The sequence below is a fragment of the Cokeromyces recurvatus genome (genome assembly GCF_025118155.1).
Source record: "Cokeromyces recurvatus strain NRRL 2243 chromosome Unknown BX663scaffold_38, whole genome shotgun sequence".
NCBI lineage: Eukaryota > Fungi > Mucoromycota > Mucoromycetes > Mucorales > Mucoraceae > Cokeromyces > Cokeromyces recurvatus.
Window position 1 is genome coordinate 19,562 of NW_026251424.1, and position 22,924 is coordinate 42,485.

General features: G+C 32.3%; 6 protein-coding genes across 6 annotated transcripts; 4 read left to right on the forward strand and 2 right to left on the reverse strand.

Annotated features, from left to right (window-relative positions):
• Positions 1-4,357: 4,357 nt before the first annotated feature.
• BX663DRAFT_442718 (uncharacterized protein) lies at positions 4,358-4,784 on the forward strand (the record flags this gene model as incomplete). The annotated part of the gene is made up of 2 exons (XM_051523529.1): positions 4,358-4,426; positions 4,491-4,784. Coding segments are annotated over 2 exons (363 nt in total), but the record flags the coding sequence as incomplete, so codon positions are not given.
• Positions 4,785-5,649: 865 nt separating this feature from the next.
• On the reverse strand, positions 5,650-7,071 carry BX663DRAFT_524039 (uncharacterized protein). Its single transcript, XM_051529594.1, has 7 exons — positions 6,915-7,071; positions 6,828-6,839; positions 6,705-6,756; positions 6,424-6,654; positions 6,174-6,304; positions 5,978-6,106; positions 5,650-5,915 (listed from the first exon to the last, which is right to left on the reverse strand). Exons 1-7 carry the CDS (start codon positions 6,978-6,980, stop codon positions 5,826-5,828), a joined length of 711 nt encoding a protein of 236 aa, XP_051378583.1. The 5' UTR covers positions 6,981-7,071; the 3' UTR covers positions 5,650-5,825.
• Positions 7,072-7,560: 489 nt separating this feature from the next.
• BX663DRAFT_524042 (single-stranded nucleic acid binding R3H) lies at positions 7,561-9,139 on the forward strand. Its single transcript, XM_051529595.1, has 4 exons — positions 7,561-7,680; positions 7,742-8,199; positions 8,263-8,403; positions 8,472-9,139. The coding sequence occupies exons 1-4, from the start codon at positions 7,678-7,680 to the stop codon at positions 8,773-8,775; spliced, it is 906 nt and encodes a 301-aa protein (XP_051378584.1). The 5' UTR covers positions 7,561-7,677; the 3' UTR covers positions 8,776-9,139.
• Positions 9,140-10,005: 866 nt separating this feature from the next.
• BX663DRAFT_442666 (uncharacterized protein) lies at positions 10,006-11,229 on the forward strand (the record flags this gene model as incomplete). The annotated part of the gene is made up of 1 exon (XM_051523525.1): positions 10,006-11,229. The coding sequence occupies one exon, from the start codon at positions 10,006-10,008 to the stop codon at positions 11,227-11,229; it is 1,224 nt and encodes a 407-aa protein (XP_051378585.1).
• Positions 11,230-14,986: 3,757 nt separating this feature from the next.
• BX663DRAFT_555653 (acetyl-coenzyme A synthetase) lies at positions 14,987-17,131 on the forward strand (the record flags this gene model as incomplete). Its single annotated transcript, XM_051531646.1, has 3 exons — positions 14,987-15,139; positions 15,221-16,024; positions 16,109-17,131. The coding sequence occupies 3 exons, from the start codon at positions 14,987-14,989 to the stop codon at positions 17,129-17,131; spliced, it is 1,980 nt and encodes a 659-aa protein (XP_051378586.1).
• A 542-nt stretch (positions 17,132-17,673) lies between these two features.
• BX663DRAFT_236303 (uncharacterized protein) lies at positions 17,674-22,566 on the reverse strand. The gene is made up of 7 exons (XM_051521831.1): positions 22,433-22,566; positions 22,114-22,339; positions 21,947-22,032; positions 21,595-21,876; positions 20,076-21,526; positions 18,029-20,003; positions 17,674-17,961 (listed from the first exon to the last, which is right to left on the reverse strand). The coding sequence occupies exons 1-7, from the start codon at positions 22,475-22,477 to the stop codon at positions 17,785-17,787; spliced, it is 4,242 nt and encodes a 1,413-aa protein (XP_051378587.1). The 5' UTR covers positions 22,478-22,566; the 3' UTR covers positions 17,674-17,784.
• Positions 22,567-22,924: the final 358 nt, after the last annotated feature.

Here is a 22,924-nt window from a genome sequence, read left to right on the forward strand (position 1 = left end):
CGAATAAATCATACCCAAATAAGAAAATAAAGAAGATTCCATTATCAGTGAATAATACAATGACAAATTATCTTCAGATGAAATAAAATATAATGAAACAATTTTTTTTTTTTTTTTTTTTTTTTTGTAGAACATGTAAATCTCAGTCTATTTTTTTTTTTTTCATTCTTAAGAAAAGCAGTAATGAAGTTAAAAATAAGGTACATCGCATGTTTCTTTTTCTTTTCTCTTTCTTACCCCTTTTTTTTTAAGATGAAAATATGTTATTCTTCATCGTAACTATTAGTCACCATCTGATAAGAGCCTTTTTCTTGTGCATCCTTTACCTACTATAAAACCAATAACAGTTAAGATGTCGATCTGAATATTAAAATGATCCGTTAATTTTTTTTTTTTGATTCCAAAAACGTAAAATTACAGAATTGTAATACATCTCCTCTTTTTTTTTTATGGGGGATAATATTTTGCGGGAAAAAAAAATGTTAGGCAACTCCTACCTGTTTATAAAGGCAGATAGAAGAAGCTGAATAATAATAATAATAATAATAATAAACAAGGTTTTAGTTCCAATGAAAAATATTTTAACCTAAATTGGTAATTAAAAAAGGGAGAGAGAGAGAATCGACCTGTTCAAAGTCTACAGTCTATAAGAAAAAAGGACTGGTACATGCTTTCAACAGCACAATTGAACCTTTGTTTATAATTTACATTTGTGAGCAAGCTACACAATTTTTTTTTTTTTTTTTTTTTTTTTTTTTTTTTTTTTTTGCTGAAAAATACACTCAGTTGAATAGAGCGGGACTTTTAAAGATATCAGCATTTGTTTCAATAAAGATTTATTAAAGCTTATTTTATTTACTAGTGTATGTACGAATAGATTCTGAATCTTTAAACTATAAGACACATACACACACATAATCTTCCAGGAACAAATTTTGCAGAAAAGACATATTGAAATAAATGAAAGCCAATTTAGAAAGTATGTCCTCTTAGCTTTCACTCTCTTTTTTTTTGTAAGAAGTTAATATAATAAACACATTAAATAAAACAAGGCTATTCTTTTGATCTTTGTTTGCATGGGTTTCGATCAACAAATAACTTGGTCACTTCTTCATTATTTAACAGCTGATCTCTTTCTAATGTTTTGAAGTTATTTTGTTTTCTTTATGCTCTTATTGTTCCTAAATAATTGGGGGAGGGGTGGGAGGGGAAAGTTTGTTAGGCATTGCATTGATATTCATTTTTTTTTTGTTTCTTATTAACTGAGAAATTGTTTTAAATCAGCAACATTATTGGTTGAAATAAAACAAGATAAGCATTATTAACATTAAAATAAACACGTTGGTTTAAAATGAAAATAAATCAAATAGTTGTTATTAGTTTACCTTTCATAATTCCATAAATGTTTTCTTGCTGATTAAACAATTCATTTTGATTTATCAAATCTCTTTCTGAGAGAGAAGAATATGCATTAGTACATGGCAATACAAACACCTTGTCAACCAGAGAACGCTGGTAATAATTATCAAACTTATAAACTGGTCTCCTTTTGCCAAATCCAAGTTACAACCACAATCAGACTACTTTTTCTTTTTTTTTTCAAATTCCTAATTTGTACTTGAAGCTATGGTAAAATATGTTATATTTAAAGAATAAGACGAAAAATAAGAAATGAGTCCCTCTTGACATCCTTTAATCTATTCTTATGGTAATGGGGAAAGATGTATCGGTCAAAGCAAACAATAACACTTTGCATTATTCATGATGGAGGGAAAAAAAAAAAAGTCGAACGACCCCGCAAAATTTGAACGATCACAAGAAAAAAATTTAAACACGAAATACTATAAAAGTTATAGTCGAGACAATAGCGTCGGATTCTAACCGATAGAGTCGTATTTTGTACTGTGTTTGAAGGTCTTTAAGTTTATAGGATATAAATATACAATCTTCCTTTTAATAATAATGAATTGTTAAAAAGGAAGATTTCAAGTGTATTATATCAAGTTACTTTATTAGGTCATATAAAATGGTTATGAAGAAGCTTGATCATATAACTTCTGATATATGGCGTGGTTTATTTATTATGATTCGCTTGGTAATATCATCTGTTAAAATCGGTTTCACTGGTTTTTTTTTCTTTTACTCATGAAGATAGTTTATAGAATTAACGCGGAGACATTTCAATAAGATTCTTCTGCTACCACCCGAATAATACCATTGTTATCTCATTTTAACAAGGTAATCATTGTTACATGCACATGCGAATACACACACACAATCTCTCTCTCTCTTTCAATGCTATAATGACTATACCTGTGATACAAAAAGCCTTTCTTTTTAAAGGTACATCAAAATAAAAAAAAACAACAACGGTAAATATACACGATGATTTGAAATTAAAAAAAAAAAGTTATACAAGTATTATTTCTAATCCTCTTTATTTTGAATCAAAAGGAAAGGAATAGATATCATAGTAAAAAGTTTAAATGACGAACAGGTATCTTTCTTATAACTGTGTTTTTTTTTTGTTTATTATATTCCTATTTGATTTGTTCTTGATTTGAAAACAAAATAGCTGACAGAGTGCATATCATTGAATTATAAAGAGCTTTAGAAATAGTAGACAAACAGAATATATATATCTGACAATATATTTATGCTTAAAGATAGAGCATATATACATACATATAGATATACTCATGAAACAAGATACTGTATAAAGCCTACCTTTTTTTTTCCTTTTCATATAGATAATAAAGCAATCAAGTTTTATTAACCTGTATTTTATAATTAATTAGATTCGAGTTATTACCCTATCCTACATTATTTTAACTAATAAATACAGAAAAAAAATTTACTTATCTAAAATGAATATTTGATTATAAATAACAAGTTTCTAACTTTATTAGAATGGTCATGTTTTGTTATTTTAGAGCTTTCTTAAATGAAACATTTTCCCAACAAAAGTCGAATTCTGATCGAAAGACTCATTCATATGTTGGTTTTTATACACACAGCTTTTTATTTCAAATAGCTTGTCTTTAAAAGGATTACAAGAAGAAATACACCTTTTGCCAAAACAATGTTGCGCTTTTTTTTTTTTTTTAAAAAAAAAAAAGATGTCGTACTGTACAGTGCTCACGGCTGTTTTAAATAAAAGATTTTTGAAGCTCAATAAAACTTATGGTTAAACAGTGAAAATTATGAATGATCGTAAAATGTCTTTATCATCAATACAAATTTTATAAAGTCGATATAGAAAAAAGTGAGCTTTTTAACATTTAATGATTTTGTGAGATTTTATTTACACTTTTTGAAAGTGAATGAAGACATTGTTTGTTAATAGAGCGACGACCTAGGGGGGAAATATACCATAATAATCTTTGTTACTATGAATGTGCTTCCTAAACTGGATAGAACCCGATAGATGTTGAATCGTAGATTTATTTTTTTTTTCATTTAGTCGCACGCTTGTATCATTTATACCTGTACGATCTTTGCTAATATGACACTGCTAACACCTAGCCCACTACCATAGAGATAGCGATTGTCCAGATGTGACCACAGGGAGGTGGTTAGCAATCCACATCCAAAATGCCTGCCACAAGAGCAAACCAAAGGTCCTCCACGAAAGATGACCAAATAAAAAAAAAAAGTTTGAACCAAAGAAATAACAAAAGCAAAATATTTCCTCTCAGAATAAGCTGATTTGCAAAATAAATATAGGGTCGCACTACCAGTGAAGAAATAATTCTGAGCTACAGAATATGACTTTACTTTAAAATAAATAAATCGAGCAATACTTACTTTATTAATACCTAACAGCCTATTCTTATAAGTATCACAGCTTCTGTTACCAAATAGGAAGATATCATTGAAGGCTCTATTACAAAGTACAGAGTTATCAATATAAAATTTGATAGCGAATTTTATTTTAAAAGCCAGCCTATTCTGAGGCATTTCATCATCACCCTTAGTTTATTTTCTTGAAAAAAAATCCTTATTTTCTTGAAAAAAAAAAAATCCTTATTTTCTGTTCAATGCGTAAAAAAAAAAAAAAAAAAAAGAATCTTTTTTGCATGTGCATAACTTGCAATAACAGAAAATGTCACGTCCAAATGTCAGATCGTTGTCTAAAAGAAACGAGCAATGAAATTATAAAAAGGTATATGATTGAATGCTCTGTCATTAAACCTATTCATGTGGTCAAAAAGGAAGCTGATGGGTAAGAAGCAATAAGGTGAATCTCATAAAATTTTACAAACATATAATTTTTGGTAGCTTTGCACTCATTCATTTCGCAACGGAGATCGATGCTTCTACATTTTACCATATTTATTGTCTTCAAAAAAAAAAGGTTGTGTGTCCGAGGTTAGAAGCAGTAATGGTCAACTCAAATCTAATAGGAAATCAGCCTGTTATATACGTAAGTTTTTTATAGCTTGTATCAATGAGAATATATTAACGCGCATAATCAACACACTTATTAGAGTTCCTTTCAGGTGCAACCAAGAATTGTTTCCTCGACAAGAATTCTGTGCCGTTACCCTCCAAATAACACTGACAATACCAATAGCAACCCTGCATCTATCACAAACCAAAACTATAGTAATTTAAATATACCAACTTCTAACACTACTAATGCTAATGCAACTGAATCAACGGTTGATGATTGGCGCGATGATATTGAAAGGGCAAAGTTGAAAATAAGAAATTCAATCAAAAGAAAATCAGAAGGGATTGCTAATTTACAAAAACGATTAAGAATACTTGAACAAATGTAATCTTCAAATGTAATCTTTAAATAAAATCTTTTTACAAAGTATAAACTAATTAAATAGCCCTTTTTTCTGATAATATGTATGGTATAATGCTGGGTAGTATTAAAATATATATTTAATAGCTTCTCACAAAATCATTAAATATTAAAAAGCTCACTTTTTTCTATATCGACTTTATAAAATTTGTATTGATGATAAAGATATTTTACAATCATCCATAATTTTCACTGTTTAGCCATAAGTCTTATTGAGCTTCATTTAAGACAGCCGTGAGCACTGTACAGTACGACATCTTTTTTTTTTTTTTTTTTTTTTTTTTTTTTTTTTTTTTTTAAGAAAAAAGCGCGACATCGTTTTGGCAAAAGGTGTAAATACAAACAGATCTATAGAGTAATAACAAATTGATTACAACACCTTTACTTGAGTCTTCATATCATTCTAATTGTTTTGCAGATACAATGCATTTTGCTTATTTCAGGTTAAAGTTCCTTACAAGTGTGTTGAGTGTTAATAAAAGTTAAATATATAAATTATTTTTATTGCTTATAATACTATATTTCACCCAATTACGTCTATTATCTGCTCATTGTGTATATTGTCATTTTTATCTGCTATTACATAATCTACGGTATATATTTATATGTATATAGTTTTATCTGCAGTATAGTTCAAATCTTTTTAAAGTAATATGAAGCTCCTTTCTCCTTAATTATATAAAGTGCATTCGTTAGGTGGTTACATATTTCAGTTTATATAAATATATGAGATCGAATTAGTTAGTTACAGTCAGGTTTGAATGGAAAACATCACAACTTGTCTTAACAAAGCGTAATTTATATTCGCTATAAATAAAGAGAACACGCACATATTTGTTTAAAAAAGTAATTGAAGTAGATTCAATAGCATACTTTGAATAAATCAATTACATGATAAATATCTGTTTATTAAGGAAAATACAATTCTGCCAACTTGATGGTAAAGATAAAATGAATTATATAACATTCTTGTAACTAATTACAAGGTCCTCCCATCCTATTTAATATTTTATTCCTCTGTTTTACATAAAGCCATTGCACTGAAATTAGTTTGTTCAGGATCTCTTGCGATATATTGCTTCATAACTTTAACCGAGCTCTATAATGAATGTGTTATATAAAAGGTAAAAAGAGGAGTTTTTTTTTTTCAAACAAACAAACCTCAACAAAATTAGTACATTTTCCATGGTTAATAGGAAATAGCTTTCTACCATCCAATTCATAAAGATGCTGATCAATTTCAATAAAACAAATGAAATGAAGGTCAACTTCTTCATCCCTATCAGGCGCCTTTTTTTTAAAAAAAAAATTAACTATTTTGTGTCTATTTCTACTTTAAAACAATCTTCTTAACTACCTCTGTTTGACCTTCATTAGCAGCAGATTGATGTATATTTGCTAATTCCTTTGAATTCTCTAAAAGTTCTACACGCTCATCAACAGTCATATTCTTTGCTTGTTCAATAATGTCATAAAACAGGCCTGGACCTATAATTAGATATATGTATATAAAAGACACAAATATGTACACACACATATATATGTATTCAATCAATCAATCAGTTAAATAGTTATCAATAAAACAACAAACACTTGTAAAGTATTACCAACAATTTCATCATCATTACTGGCAACAGAATGCAATAAGGCAATCATACCACACGCATTCTCAATCGTTTGTTTAAAAAAAATAACATCAGGACTGATACTTTGTTCACATTTAATAATATGAGCTTCTTCTTCGCTCTTAAACTTTTCATATGCTTCTGTAATAGGAAATAAAAATATCATAGCCTCAACAGGTGTAGGAATCATGGCCAATAATTCAGGCTCAAATCCTAATATCTTCACGTTAAACTTCAATAAAGCATAAACATATACAATTTACCATAAACATCAACATAGTTGTATGATGAATCAACACCACATTTATGAATAATCTATATATATATATGCATTCATATACATTATGGCGTATAATACTTAAGGAGAGTAAAATAAGTTTATTTACCTTATTCCAAATCTTTTATTTTATGCAGAAATGGGAATTAATTAGAACGTTCAAATAATAATTGTGACATGCACATTATAAGCTTACTTCAGGATTAGCCTCAAGAGGAACCCATCTCTTTATGGGCTTATCTTGAACTTCTTCGTCTGCCATATTTTAAAACAATCAAAGGTAAGAAAGAAAGAAAGAAAAAAAGAAAGAAGGATAGATAGATAGATAGATAGAAAAAAAAAAACCAAGTTTAAGAGGGAGGTGAATACAACAACAAGAATAATACAAGTCCGACTTACATGATAAACAAGCCAAAAAAAAAAAAAATGACTTCATATTGTAGCAGCTATTTTATATATTTGTAGTATGTTTAATGGACATATTATACATATACACATACTTAAATACAGTCATTTTACGCGTGTATTATTTAATGGTAACTTGTATATCTTTTTTAAAGTATTACTTTATTAGAATCTATTTACACTATATAATAACTTCTTGTCTTTTACTAGGAATAAAGTTCCTTCCTCTTGTAATAAGCTTAAATAGACATTACTTATATTTTTGTTTCTCTTTCCTCGAAACTATGGATAAATGGTCTTCATATTCAATAAAATAAATAGTATGCTATAAACTTGTACAAGAGATAGATTTATACTACTATTATTTATATAACCAATAAAAGTGGCTTATCAATACTATTATAAATTTTATTAGGAATTATTCATTTTCCCTTATTTTTTTTTTCACCCTCTTCTCTTCTTTTTTATTTTATTATTACAGCTTAATTTATTTAGTCTCAAATAAAGAGCTTTAATATTATTAAATAAAAGAAACAAGCAAGCAAACTAATTTAATGGTAATTTATTTAACTTTATTTTTCTAAGAGAACATGATGTCAATTAAATATTTATTGTTAGTCAATTACTATACCATTTTATAACATGGATAATCAAGATGATCAGCAACAACAACAACAATCCCAAATTCAACAAGATGTATTCCAACAACAACAGCAACAACAACATTATCGCATGTTAGATGTTCCTGTTGAACAACAACCTTATTTATCTCAATACAATAATAACGCATATTTTCAATATAACAATAATCAATTGTATAATACTAATTATGGTACTAAATTTAACGTTAATCCTTCTCTTTACTATCCTCAACAACCCCAGCCATCATATATTAACACTTCAGCATATCAACAGCCACATCAACCATTTCATCAACCTATATTACAACAGCTTAATGATACTGTTATTCAAACTGAACCAGATGAATTCATTATTGATTTATTAAAAAAGCCTCAAGAAAGACTATTTTTATTGAAATTAGAATTGGAATTAGAAGCATTTATTAAAGATGAAAAGTAAGCATTCTAGATATATATATGTATATGACTTGTATTTCAATATTTACATTTATTCTATAGGAGATTTCGACTTGATTTACCCAACATGAATTCATACCAGAGATTAATGGTACATCGTTTAGCTCCTTATTATAAATTAAATCATTACCATAACCCTATGCTAAAAGGTGTCTACGTTTGCAAAACATATCAAACAGAATTGTAAGTTAAGAATGAGATGACAAACATGAACAAAAAAAAAAAAACCTAATAGTTAATGTATAAATTAGACCATCTATTCGATTACCTGACATACAATTAGAAAACTATAATAAAAATGAAAATATAGAATCAAGTATTAATGAAGACATAAGTAACAATAGTAATAATAATAATAACAACAACTTGACTGACGCTCCTCCACAATTTAAAATTATGCGTCGTTCAGCAGAATCAAGCAGCCCAGCTTCTCGTAGTTCAAATAGTGATGATCAACCAAAGGCAGATAGAAAAATTTTGACCTATGAAGAAAGAAAAACAGCTTATGAAGAAGCAAGAGCTCGTATTTTTCAGGGCTTGGAAGAAAAGCAATAATCATAATCATAGTCATAAATTATTAATAAATAGGACACATTTTTTCTTCTTCTTTTTTATATTTATTAGTTTTATTATTATTTCATCCCTTCTCCCTAACAGCTTCAACTGACTGAAATTATAGCTAAGGCTTTTATTATTTTAGACAATTAATCAATGTTAGAAGGATGAATGAGATGGAAGGAAGGAAGGAAGGAAAAGAAAAGATGTTGTGGTAATCTAAAGGCAAAGTAGTTATTTAAAAAGATATATTATAAAGAAGAATGATGGGCGATAGATAATAATAATCTACTTTGAAAAGGAATAAAAGTACAATACTCGTATTTAGTAAAAGCATAGATTATTATAGACTTTCACTAAAGCATAATAAGAGGAAAAGATACTGCTAGGTTTAATTTATAGCTTTAATTAATAGAATCATATAGTGTTTTGAAATTCCTATTTATTTTTTCCTACACTTATTCTTGATGTATGAAATAATTTGAAGTTGTGCTTATTAAATATGGATGTTGCTGTAAAATAAACCTTTTTTTTTGAAATTCAGGACCTTTGAATTTTCCCATTTCATGTATGCTTAAACATTAAAAAGTACTGGAATGACACGTTATGATCTTATCCATTGCCACATTCATGTAAGCATCCATAAAAAACATATAAAATTATTCAAATCATTCATTTCCAAGCTATAATATGTCTTTGTGATACTATTGATAAACAGTAACTTTACTTTATTTAGAAAACAACATTAAACTAATCAGAATGCTAATGCTTAGCCTACTACTTCCATAGAAATAGTAGTTGCCCAGACATGACCACGAGGAGGTGATTAGCAATCCATATCCAAAATGCCTACCACGAAAGTAGACCTAATGCCACCCACGAAAGATGACCAAAAAAAAAAAGAAAATGCCTACCACGAAAGTAGACCTAATGCCACCCACGAAAGATGACCAAAAAGAAAGAAAGAAAAAACGCTTGGTCACGACAAGAATTTTTAAAAAAAATTAATTGAATGACGTCATCACTTATTTGGAGTTATGCTCAAAAAGTCGTATCAATTCTTGATTTTCTATAAAAACGTTTTCTCTTCATGTGCTTGTAGTACGATTAAGCTTTTCTTCCGCTTCCCAATTTATTACTATATTTTGAAAGCGCAACAGTACAGCATAAACAACACATTAACTTCCTTTCATTCTATGCATCTCACCATTTCGACATTTACTTTAGTTCATGCCAGCAACTAGAGGGCTTTACAATAAAGTCCGTCCACCAGCCTTATCATTAGCGCAAGTGGAGGAACTTCAGGCAACTTTTTCAGTTATGCGTGAACGTATTCCCTGTCCAAACTGCCACGCCATCACAACATTTCATCGCAAGGGTGCCAGTCCTCACGACTCGACACAACCTCAATTTAAATGCACCTCCTGCAACAAGACGATTAATGCGTATGAAATGCGTCTTACTTTGTCACAAACTATGTCTAATTCTACAGACTCACCATCTGTTTCCAACAAAAACATAAACACAACCTCTCTTTCCATTCCTGAATTAACCTTGTCATCTCAGGATTCCTCAAATAGCCAAACTCATCAAACGCCATCTTTAACAATGGAACAGATGTTTACTATGATTCAAAACTTGACTTTGGAATTAGCTGAAGCACGTAAACAAATTAAACTCTTAACTGAACAGATTAATACACAATCACAGGCGACTATAACTCCTACTCCTGTTACATTGCACCCTAACCTTCCAGATTCACAACAACCTACTGAGACCGTAAATACACCTTGGCATGACCCTGAGATGGTAGCCAGGATGAAGCATTCACTTCATCAATCCCAACAAAAACATCGGCTTCAAAAACAAGAAACAGCTGCCCGTTTCTTTCAACCCCCTTCAGCTAATCAGGGATTTCAATACTTGTACATCCCTACCAAAGCACGAATCCCAATTGGTAAGCTCCGAACAACTCTCAAAAAACTCGGAGTGAATAATGCACGAATTTTAGATATCCACTACCCTGATAGAAATATTGCAGCCTTACTAGTTCACAATGACTATGCCACTGAATTCAAAGAACTCTTACATAAATTCAAAATTACTACTAACGACCTTTTCAACCCCTGGGATGGTTCTATACTCAAGGACCCCAAATACACCGACCACACCGATGAGGAACGCAACACTCAAGCCGCAATCCTCCAACAGCAACGATTAGAAAAAGCTGTACATCATATCAGAGAACCCGTAAAGTATGCCGTAGCAAAATTTTTCTACGACAAACGTTGGATCTCCAAAGAAACTATTGACAATATTAACCAGAATCGATTCCCTCAACCTGCTGATATATTCCATAGAGCCGATACGAATGAACCTGAAACAGCTAACGACGACTTCACTATGGAATTTGACAACGAAACTGACGCCCTCAACAACTATATTCAACAATGAGTTCTAAATTACAGATATCATTATTTAATGCCACTGGCCTGCCTAAGCAGGCTATAACACCTATTCTACAAATTGCTCAAACTTCCTCTCTTCTATTTATTACAGAAACATGGTTACTACCACCTAATCGATATCCTACTAAATGGAAACAATTTCACGCATATGGTCTTCCACTCAACTCTCCTAATACATATAGACGACAGATGGGAATAGCCCTCCTAATCAATCCTATTTTTAACCTACCTATACATCATATTCCTCATGATCATCCTCTATTAACTAAGCATACTCTTTCCGTTATAATCTCATCCAAAATTGTAATACACTGCTGCTATTTCCCTCCTTTTTTAAATCAGACAGAATTTTCTGAATTTGGTTTTCCACGGGAACTGGTGTTCTTTAAGGCTCAATTCTTTCTCCATTTTTGTACTCAATATACATAAACAATCTTCCTAATATTCTACGTCTATCACCAATTCCAACAAATATACGTGATCAACCACTTCAATTTGTACGATCGATTAATTGCTTGTTGTATGCTGACGATGTTGTCCTCATCATGGCACCTGAAAAGTTGCGCTCTTTATTATCGTTATGTGAAGAAAACAGTAATTTATTAGGCTACCGCTGGAATCTTAGTAAATGTGTAATACTTGATCCTTCTGATAATCAGCAGCCATACACTTTATATGATAACCCCATTCTAACCCGAAAATGTTTTTCTTATCTTGGTATCCCTATCAAGACAGGAGTATTCTTAGATACAACTCAACTCGTACAAAATAATACTAACAAAGCCTTACAAACAATGAACCAAATGGCTTCTATTGGGGTGAACCCCAAGGGATTTGATCGTTTACTCGCTACTCGCTTCTACACGCAGATAGTCCGACCACAGCTCGAATATGGTCTAGCTATTAGTCTACTCAGTGCAAAGGATATCCAACAACTAGAATCTTGTCAAAACACATGCATAAGACGGATATTTGGTGGCTCTAGTCGATCGTCAGTAAAGGTGATGCTTCATATGGTAAACTAACCATCAATGAAGGTTAGGGTGTCCATTCTGCAGGCCCAATTCGTTTTCCGTGCTATTGACTTACCGGATGATACCTTGCTCGCTAAATTACTTCCCGAACTTCACGCCTCCGCTTTCAACACTCAATGGTATAAACTCATTCAAACACCATGCTGGAGACTCTGTGCCGCCAACTCCATTCCTCCCAACCAACGCTCCTTTCAGAAACATCATCAAGAATTTCTTGAAAAGAGTTTTCAACAACTACTTGACGGGACACATTCTGTTTTGCTTTCCGCTTGCCGCCCCAATCTGATTATTGACCCGATACTTTGGTTACTCATGACACATAGTGGCATCTTGGTTGGCTGCCCGAGGGGAATACCTAAAGCTTACCCATATCATCCTTATGTACACTTTAGTCAGTCACATGCTACTGAATGCTTGCACATGCACACTCGTTTATTCTTGCCACGATCAATTGCAGATCCCCTTTTCCTTTCTTTTAAATCATCTCCCTCAGCATAAGCACCGAAATTCTCAGGATGTTTCTGCTTGGTTCTATCGCTGGCCAGTTATGTGTACCATTCTACAGGAAATGGATTACTTAATGCACGATAAACTACCCCCTCCACATCGTGATCCAGGCAGGAAATGATTCGACTGGTTGTCCCTTTAAACTTGTTAGCAATATTCCCCCCTTTCTTTCACACCTTCTCTTCTTCTTCCTTTCCTTTACCTTTTTTACCTCTTGTCCCGTAAAGAGGGTTTTTAGGTACTTTTTTTTTCACATAATTTGAACTGACCTGGGCAATCCAATATAATAAAGATATTATGTGTCCATAGGTCGCTTTATAAATTTTAATTTATAAAAATAATAAAAAAATGTTTAATCGTACTACAAGCACATGAAGAGAAAACGTTTTTATAGAAAATCAAGAATTGATACGACTTTTTGAGCATAACTCCAAATAAGTGATGACGTCATTCAATTAATTTTTTTTAAAAATTCTTGTCGTGACCAAGCGTTTTTTCTTTCTTTCTTTTTGGTCATCTTTCGTGGGTGGCATTAGGTCTACTTTCGTGGTAGGCATTTTCTTTTTTTTTTTGGTCATCTTTCGTGGGTGGCATTAGGTCTACTTTCGTGGTAGGCATTTTGGATATGGATTGCTAATCACCTCCTCGTGGTCATGTCTGGGCAACTACTATTTCTATGGAAGTAGTAGGCTAAGCATTAGCATTCTGATTAGTTTAATGTTGTTTTCTAAATAAAGTAAAGTTACTGTTTATCAATAGTATCACAAAGACATATTATAGCTTGGAAATGAATGATTTGAATAATTTTATATGTTTTTTATGGATGCTTACATGAATGTGGCAATGGATAAGATCATAACGTGTCATTCCAGTACTTTTTAATGTTTAAGCATACATGAAATGGGAAAATTCAAAGGTCCTGAATTTCAAAAAAAAGGTTTATTTTACAGCAACATCCATATTTAATAAGCACAACTTCAAATTATTTCATACATCAAGAATAAGTGTAGGAAAAAATAAATAGGAATTTCAAAACACTATATGATTCTATTAATTAAAGCTATAAATTAAACCTAGCAGTATCTTTTCCTCTTATTATGGTTTATTCATATTTGACCTGACAATTACTGTAACCGACAATATCCACCAGCTAGACTGTATATGTGTATACATCGATAGACAAAGTAATTAAATGACATGTGCATATCTCGTCAGAACTAATGAAACGTTTTTCCAACTCTTCCGAACACTCTACTTCATCTTATGTGACTTTTTATGCGTCTACCCCACATTGAAACCATACACACACACAAAAAGGCTATAATTTTATGCAAGAATATAAACACTTTGGGGGGCTAAAATATTTGTGTGAGATGTTACACATTAAAGCTGATAAAGTGGGAAAGTAATAAACTATATTATATAATACCAGGATTTATTACTTCTTGACAAACAATGCTTGTCATCTAAAGTTATATTCTCTTGTGTGTTTGTTTGTTCCTTTATTTATTTTTATTTTTATTTATTTTTTCTTTTTCTTTTTTTTTCCCCTTTTCTAGTATGTAATTTTTTTCTCGATATTCACCTTTTAATAATGATTTCAATAACATGTTCTGAGTAATACATGGAACCAATCATTCTTATCTTTATCGGTCATTTAATCCATAAGCGTGTGAGATTGAAAAGAAAGAGGAAAAAAAAAAAAAAAAAGCATTATAAAGTAGAAAGGAAAAAGAAAGAAAGAAAGAGATTAAGAAAGTAATGCAAAACTGTCAAAAAGAAAATAGGGTATTTGATAGCTGTCAGACTTTGTTTCAATATAAAATAGGGTGTAAGGTTGAAATAGGCACCGCGGATAGTTTGCAGTTTAAGGAAATTATATAAATCGAATAAAGAAATTTTCTAATAATTAAAATAAAATGAAGCAAATATGCTTTATTATAATATCTATTTTAGACGATCCTTGTTTCTATAGAAATACCAAAATTACTGTCTTTTTTTGTGTTTCATAAAAATCTTACTTTCCACTATTTATGATAATCTTTTCCTTTTCCATAAAAAGAGGTTTGCCCTGATTGTCCTCCCCCAAAAAAAAATAAATATCTATAAAAAGGGCATTTTTTTTCCCATCAAAATTTGAATTCTCTTTTTTCTTTTCTTTTCTTTTTTCTTTTTTTTTTTAATTATTTATTTGAAATAAAAATGACAATTGAAGAAATACCTGTTACCACTTTTCCAGTTCCTAAAAATCTTTTAGATGCTTCAAAAAATCCAATTCCTTTTGTTAATTCAATAGAAACATACAAGACTTTATGGAAAGAAAGTGTAGAAAAGCCTGATCTATTTTTTGGAAATGTAAGTTGAAATATATTATGTAAATCAGGAAAGCAAAAAGACAGAATGCCTTATTTATTTATATTTTAATAAATGATATAGCTTGCTCGTGAACTAATCACTTGGTCAAGACCTTTTAATATTGTTCATCATGGTTCTTTTGAAACGGGGGATGTATCTTGGTTTTTAGATGGCGAGCTTAATGTTGCTTATAATTGTGTTGATAGACATGCTCTTGCTACTCCTGATAAAATTGCTATCATTCATGAAGGTGATGAGCCTGATCAAGTTCGAAATATCACTTATGGTGAATTATTACGTTTAGTATGTCAAATGGGTAATACATTAAAGAGTTTGGGTGTACGTAAAGGAGATAGTGTAGCTATCTATATGCCTATGATCCCTGAGGCAATCGTCGCTATGCTCGCTTGTGCTCGTATTGGTGCTGTTCATTCAGTTGTCTTTGCTGGGTTTTCTTCTGATTCTCTTCGTGATCGTGTTATCGATTGTGCAGCTCGTATCATCATCACCTCTGATGAGGGTCGTCGTGGTGGTAAATCGGTGGCTACTAAACGTATTGTAGATGATGCTCTTCGTTCAAATCAAACACAAGTTGAAAATGTCATTGTCTTCCGTCGTACTGGTTCCCCTATTGATTGGGTTAAGGATCGTGATCTTTGGTGGCATGAAGAGATGGCTAAGGCTCGAGCTTATTGTCCACCTGAACCTATGAATGCTGAAGATCCTCTTTTCCTTTTATATACTTCTGGTTCTACTGGTAAACCAAAAGGTATCTTGCATACAACAGGTGGTTATCTCCTGGGTGCTGCTATGACGGTTAAATATGTTTTTGATTACCATGAAGGTGATATTCATGCTTGTATGGCTGATATCGGTTGGATCACGGTAACGTAGTATATAACGATACATCTTTATATTTTTTTTTCACAAATGTAACATGTATACTAATATATACATATATAAATATAGGGTCATACATATATTGTCTATGGTCCTCTTGCTTTAGGTGGTACAACTGTCTTATTTGAAAGTACACCTACTTATCCTAATCCTAGTCGATTCTGGCAATTGATTGAAAAACATAAGATTACCCAGTTCTATACTGCTCCTACTGCCATTCGTGCTCTTCGTCGTCTTGGTGATCAATGGGTGGCGAAACATGATTTATCTACACTTCGCGTCATTGGATCTGTAGGTGAACCTATTAATCCTGAAGCTTGGGAATGGTATAATGAGAAGGTCGGTCATTGTCAATGCGCTGTTGTAGATACCTATTGGCAAACTGAGACAGGTTCAATCATCATCACTCCTCTTCCTGGTTCTCATCCTACTAAACCTGGTTCGGCTACTCTTCCCTTCTTTGGTATTCAACCAGAAATTTTAGATCCTGTAACTGGTAAGGTGATAACAGGTATTCATGAAACAGGTGTCCTCGCTATTCGTCAGCCTTGGCCTTCCATGGCACGTACCATTTATAACGATCATGCTCGATTTGTGGATACCTATCTTAAGCCTTATCCTGGTTACTATTTTACCGGGGATGGTGCCTATCGTGACAAGGATGGTTACATTTGGATTCAAGGACGTGTGGATGATGTTATCAACGTCTCTGGTCATCGTTTGTCTACTGCTGAAATCGAGTCTGCACTCGTTCATCATGAGGCCGTGGCTGAAGCTGCTGTCATCGGTGGTCATGATGAATTAACTGGTCAGTGTATTCATGCCTTCGTCTCTATTCGTCCAAACGTGGACGCCGCCGAGGGTTTAGAAAAGGAACTTACCTTACTCGTTCGTAAAATTATTGGCCCTTTCGCTACACCTAAACGCATCTACATCGTAAATGAGCACCCAAAAACGCGTTCTGGAAAGATCATGCGTCGTATCCTTCGAAAGATTGTTAATGGGGAACAAGATTCTCTTGGTGATACCTCTACTCTTGCTGATCAATCTGTTATCCCTACTTTAATTCGTCTTGTTCATGGCAACAAGTAAAAAAAAAAAAAAAAAAAAAAAAAAGCCATCATTCCTCCCTCTCCCTTTATCTTTTCTTTCAAAACCTATATTTAACAAGAAAAAAAAATCTATTCTTTATTTTATTTTTTTTATACAAATTACGTATCGCTATTGTTTTATATATCATTAACTGTAATAAATTATTTTAAATATAATGTAAAGACCAGATGTATAGATTCAAAAGAAAATACGTACATACATATATACATGTATACATACATATATAGTTCAGTATTATTTTAAGCCTTTATCTAACCATATTATACAAATAACACATTTACTATTATAAAATGCATTAACAAGGAAAGAAAAAAAAACTATTTGTATTAGAAAAGAAATATGTATGTAGTTTATATATTGTCAATGTATTTATTCGTAGTCATCATCATCATCATCGTCATAGGCTATAAAGTTATCATCTTCATCAGAATAAGTCCATGAATTCCTTATTGATCTCTTAACAACAGGTTCTTCATCCGATTCTTCATAATTTTGTGCTTCATCATTATTATATTCATCATCTGATTCTTCTATTATGACTCTTTTCCGTCCACCTCCTCTTGTTAAAGCAAGTGGCATTGAAGGTTCTTTAATTTAATAGTATTAGATACCTTTTGTTCTAAAGTATATATTTAAACCTTTACCCTCCCCTTCCTTCCCCTCCTCTGCCCCCCCTTTTTTTTTAACTTACTTAATATACGTGATTTAAAAAAATGGGCTAATCGAACTGCATTTTTATGTGCTGCTGAAGATTCAGCATTATATCGCATAGCATTTTTCTTTATCAGTTCTACATCATCAATTAAGCCCTATGAATATTGAATAGCTTTAATATATATGATAAAATAAAAAGAGAGAGAAAAAAAACACACTTACATCTACAGATCGATAAAAATTATTGTCTATTCTCTCTTTTACCATGTCTAGACAAATAGGGTATGCAATGATGGATAAATAAGCAGGATATTCATAATAATTGACTTGATGTACATATAATTGGAAATCATCTACACTTGAAAGCCATGCCAGTGTGTCCTTGGCCCGTTTGATCTGTTCTGCTGTTAAACTAGGTTGAACATCATAGCGAACACGGAAATCTTCACCAAAGGGGACTAATTCCCATGGACATATGTCTTCAGGTGTGGATGTATTATCATCCCAAATAACATGAAAATAGGCCCATGGACTCGGCAAATTGGCTTGCTTCCATGGTAATCCTTGTTGGTTAAGATGTGATATAGTACCTGTATATTGGCCTGCATCATCATATATGGCACTCACTTTTTGTCCTACTTTAAGTGTTTGAAAGATATCCATAGATGCCATAAACCGTTCCCAAAGAATAATAAATTCAGGACAGCCATCCTCATCACTATATTCAATGACTTCATCTTGTTTTAAGGAGATCCAATTAGGCTCCTCTTGTCGAGCAAGTACTTGTTGAAGGTTGGAGAGTTTAAGCATAGTTACTTTTAATTTACAATAGGTAGGAGGTCCTGTTTGCCAGTTAATATTAGACACTCTTCCAAATAAAACAGGTTGATGCTTATCAATAATGCCATGTTTTTCATCAAAGAAATGCTTCATTTCAGATGCTCTTAAATATTGCTTGTGTCCTTCAGTTAAGATGACTACAGTATCTCCTAGTTGAGGTAAATATTTTGAGAGTGAACGGTCTGTTTTTACAATCCAAGGGATAGGTTCATATTCTTTAATTTCTTCTTCAGTTAATACACGAATACTATCACGCTGCTTTCCATGTCGTTTGTGTGTTGCTGATGATTTGTTTGCTGTGGTTGATATAGAGTTTTTGATAACAGGTGTTGTATCTTGTTGTTTAGTGCGGCTTCTTGTTGTACGACCCATCGCATGATGATTATCCTTGTTTTTACTCGATCCAACGCTACTATTATCATTGTCGTTTAGATAATATAAGAATTGTTGTGATGAGGAATCTGGATCACCGCCATTATTTAGAAGAGTAGAAGAGCGCAGTTTGCGTTTACCTTTACGATCTTCAATAGGCTCTGAAGAAGATGTAGTGGGTTGCTGAGAGGATGATGCTATATTTAAGTCTATATTTCGATTCTTTTGTTTAGCACTATTAGAAGGCCCAGCTTCTAGATAATCACTATGTTCATCATCACTTTCATCTTCTTCCTCTTCCACATCTACAAACTCTTCCTCCCTCTCCTCCTCCTCCTCCTCCTCCTCTTCTTCTTCTTCACTTTCTAAATCACTTTCTACATAGGATGGTATCTCAGCCACTCTTCGTCTTGCTCGTGCTCGTACTGGTTGTTCTTCTTCATCCTCCTCCTCGGATCGTTCACGGGTACGTTTACGAGTAGATCGAGTATTACCTCGTGTACTTGGTCGACCCACACCACCACCACGTCCTCGTCCACGACCTCGTCTACGAGTCGTTACTCCTCGTCGTGTTTGACTGCTTGATGTGCTACGGGATGTAGAAGGACGATACAGAGATTGAGATCCTAACTGACCAGCGCGACTTCGTGTGATGGGGCCTTCTTCTTCTTCATCTTCATGGCCTGAGGGAATCATTTCATCATCATCTTGGGCAACAAAATCATCTGAGCCTGCTTCATCTTCACTACTGCCTGCACTTGATACATAATCTGCATTACCTGCTTCGTCATCATGATAGTCTTCGTCCTCAGAATCATCTGGTAATAAGACAGGAAAGATGGGTGGTGGAAATTGAAATTGAACATTACCTGTAGTTGCGATGTCTGTTTCTTCATCTTCATCCACTTTAACAAACTCTCGTCTCCTTTTCGCTATCGTAGCACGATCGAGAGTAGGAAGAACAATAAGTTTAATGTTACGAATTCTAAAATAAATATTATACAAATTAATTTCATTAGACTTTTACACTCAATATTAAATTCCATAATATACATACTCTTCCTCTTCATGGTTATAACATGCAGATCGTTTCAAGTCTTCTATTTCAAATGTTTCTGGAGTAATCGGAATACTTCGACCATAACCCAGCTTATTTTGGTTAGGATAAGCTACTCCTTGTAAATCAATGATAGGTGAAAAGGGCAAGGCATAAGGTTCTTGTTGTGTTGCTTCATCTAAAAATGAACCATCTGCATAATGGCGTAATGCCTGATAATCTGACATAAAATATTGTCCTCTTCCCCAACTTCGTACTTGTTCATAATCTTTATCTAATCCACCAATACCAAATAATGTACAATGTCCTTCTTCATCTGTAATAGCATATTTCATACCGTCCTTAGAAAATTTACAATCTGTAAATGTTCTACCAACATGATTTGTACAATTGATCACTTTTTTTTTCTCAACATCCCAGAGGATAACATTACCGTCATAACCTGCAGAAAGAATAGTATTTGAATCAAGTGGATGACTATCAAGAGCATATATCTCTCCATTATGCCCTTTAAGAACGCAAGCAGGTTCTCCATTAAAGGCATAGTAAACTCTGATTTCTCCTTGGTTTGAAGCAACAGCACACCATCGATCATCCGCACTCCAAGCAATCATAGATACTTTGGGTGAATCTGATGATTGTGATGGCACTGCCGCTTCTCTAGGTGTATCAATATCCATATCCGAAAGAGAAGAAGTTGAAAGCTCATCTTCTAAAGGAGGCATAAGCGTTCCAAATTCGTTGGAATCAGATAATGCTGACTGTTGTATTTTATCATGTACATGATCTGATGATCGTGAATTAGCCCTACTCATAACGGTTGAATTGGGAGTTGAAGGCTTTACAATAGTTGTCGTGTCATTTACAGGTTGTTTAAGATCCAATACGATTGAGTTCCATTGTTTTTTATTTTTATCAAAAGTCCAAATTCTAGCTGTACCATCTTGACATCCACTTAAGATACGCTGTCCATCATGACTGAATGCTAAATCAGTTACACTACCCATATGACCTTCTAATGTACCAATGGGTATTACTGATTGAGTTTGTACTGGGTTATTCTTATCTGGAAATAAAGCATTCGCAAATCTTCTTCTTCCTCTTCCTGTAGATCTTTCTTGACTACTATAGTCAGTATGTCCAGAAACATGTGTGGACGATGTTACGCCTTCATGCGTAGTCTGCACTTGGATTGTTGAAAACACATACACAAATCCATCATCACCTGCTACAGAAAACTTTGTGCCTGTATAATTGAATGAAGAGCATCTTAATCTATCTCTTGCTCTAAATCGACAGCTAAATGTGATTGGTGAATCTGTATCAAAGAATTGTAATGTATCGCGATCCCATTTCCATAAACGAACAAAACCATCTTCATTTGTTGCCATTAAATAGCGTGTTTCTGCTCTTGGTGATGGTGAAAATTTGACAGTTGTGAAAGGTTTAATCTGATTTTTTTTTTTGAATAGTATACATAAGTATGTCATCCTTTACGCATGTTAACTATACAACTTACAGCATTAGAATTAGGTCTAAGACACATAATCGGCTTATATTCCTCCATTGTCCAGACACGAACCGTACCATCTGAAGATGCAGTTGCAATTAACGTGTTTTCTTGATTAATAGCAATATCTGTAATCACATTTTGATGACCTCTAATGGTATGAATGAGATGTCCTGTTCGTACACACCATACTTTGACAAGAAAATCGTCACTGCCTGTAAATAATCTTCTATTTGTTTTATCGAATACAACCGAATAAACTGGATTACGATGACCTGATATAGTAACATGCTATGTATAATATGAAATCATTTTTTAGTTGTTTTCCAAATATATACACATTTATATTCATTGTATGCACCTCTCTATAAAATGTAGATATTGAAGTTGGCATTTGAGTCTTTTTCATAATTTTTGCACTCATTTCTCTTGCAATCAACATACGATCTATATTTATGGGTATACAAATAAGTTATGAATAATAATAATAACATAATAATAATAATAATAATAATAAAAGTAACTCACGTATAGATAATTTGCCTAATTGCTTCATGGTCATTGTTAAATAATTACAACGTTCTACTTCTTTATGAGGTACAAAAGCAGAAAGCATAGTTAAAAGAGAATTGTCACCATGTCTCAATGCACTCACTCGAAGTACAGTCGGATCACCTGTTTCTCTAAAGTGATTTAAAAGTTTACGAAGTAGATCTAATAAATAGTTGTTGTCAACATCTGGATATTCTCTAGACTACAATAAAAAAGAGAGAAAATAATAATAAAAATGGTGAATTAATTACTCTATTTTTTATACATGAGCATAATCGTTTTGTTTTATTTTTACAAGTCGATCCATCGTCATTAGTACTTGTTTTCCTTCATATGTCATTGTGCGAGGTAAAAGCTCATTGTGCTCTTTTAACTCGTTCTCAAGAACGCAAGCTGCTTTTTTACAAGGTCCTGCTGCAAGGAACTTGACAATCAAGTAATACAGCTAAATAAAAATATACATGTATATAAAAAAGAATTATTTTTAGATTAGAAAATAAGATTTAGATTGAAAGTTGATGTATTGTTATTTACCTCTAAAAGGTCAAAAAAATAATTAATGTATATTAGCTAAAACATGACATAAAATTTTAATTGAATAATAAAGATTACCTTGCTCCATCTAAGTCAAGTTATTTTTATATACCAGAAAATGGCAAATATGTGTGTATGTATAATAAAAAAAAAAAAAATGCTGGGCAAGTTGTAGTGAAAAAAAAAAAAAATAAAATAAAATAAAATATAAAACAACGAATAATTTTGAAAGACAATGAGAAACATACTATAT

Coding starts and splice junctions, on each gene's coding strand:
- BX663DRAFT_524039 (XM_051529594.1), bottom strand. CDS start 6,980: ATGGCAGACGAAGAAGTTCAAGATAAGCCCATAAAGAGATGGGTTCCT. Junction 6,305..6,423: donor TAATGATGATGAAATTGTTG/GTAATACTTTAC, acceptor ATCTAATTATAG/GTCCAGGCCTGTTTTATGAC. Junction 6,107..6,173: donor CTAATGAAGGTCAAACAGAG/GTAGTTAAGAAG, acceptor TTTAAAAAAAAG/GCGCCTGATAGGGATGAAGA.
- BX663DRAFT_524042 (XM_051529595.1), top strand. Junction 8,200..8,262: donor GCATTTATTAAAGATGAAAA/GTAAGCATTCTA, acceptor TTTATTCTATAG/GAGATTTCGACTTGATTTAC. Junction 8,404..8,471: donor AAAACATATCAAACAGAATT/GTAAGTTAAGAA, acceptor TGTATAAATTAG/ACCATCTATTCGATTACCTG.
- BX663DRAFT_236303 (XM_051521831.1), bottom strand. CDS start 22,477: ATGACATATGAAGGAAAACAAGTACTAATGACGATGGATCGACTT. Junction 21,877..21,946: donor TATCTACATTTTATAGAGAG/GTGCATACAATG, acceptor TATTATACATAG/CATGTTACTATATCAGGTCA. Junction 17,962..18,028: donor ATTTTTATCGATCTGTAGAT/GTAAGTGTGTTT, acceptor CAATATTCATAG/GGCTTAATTGATGATGTAGA.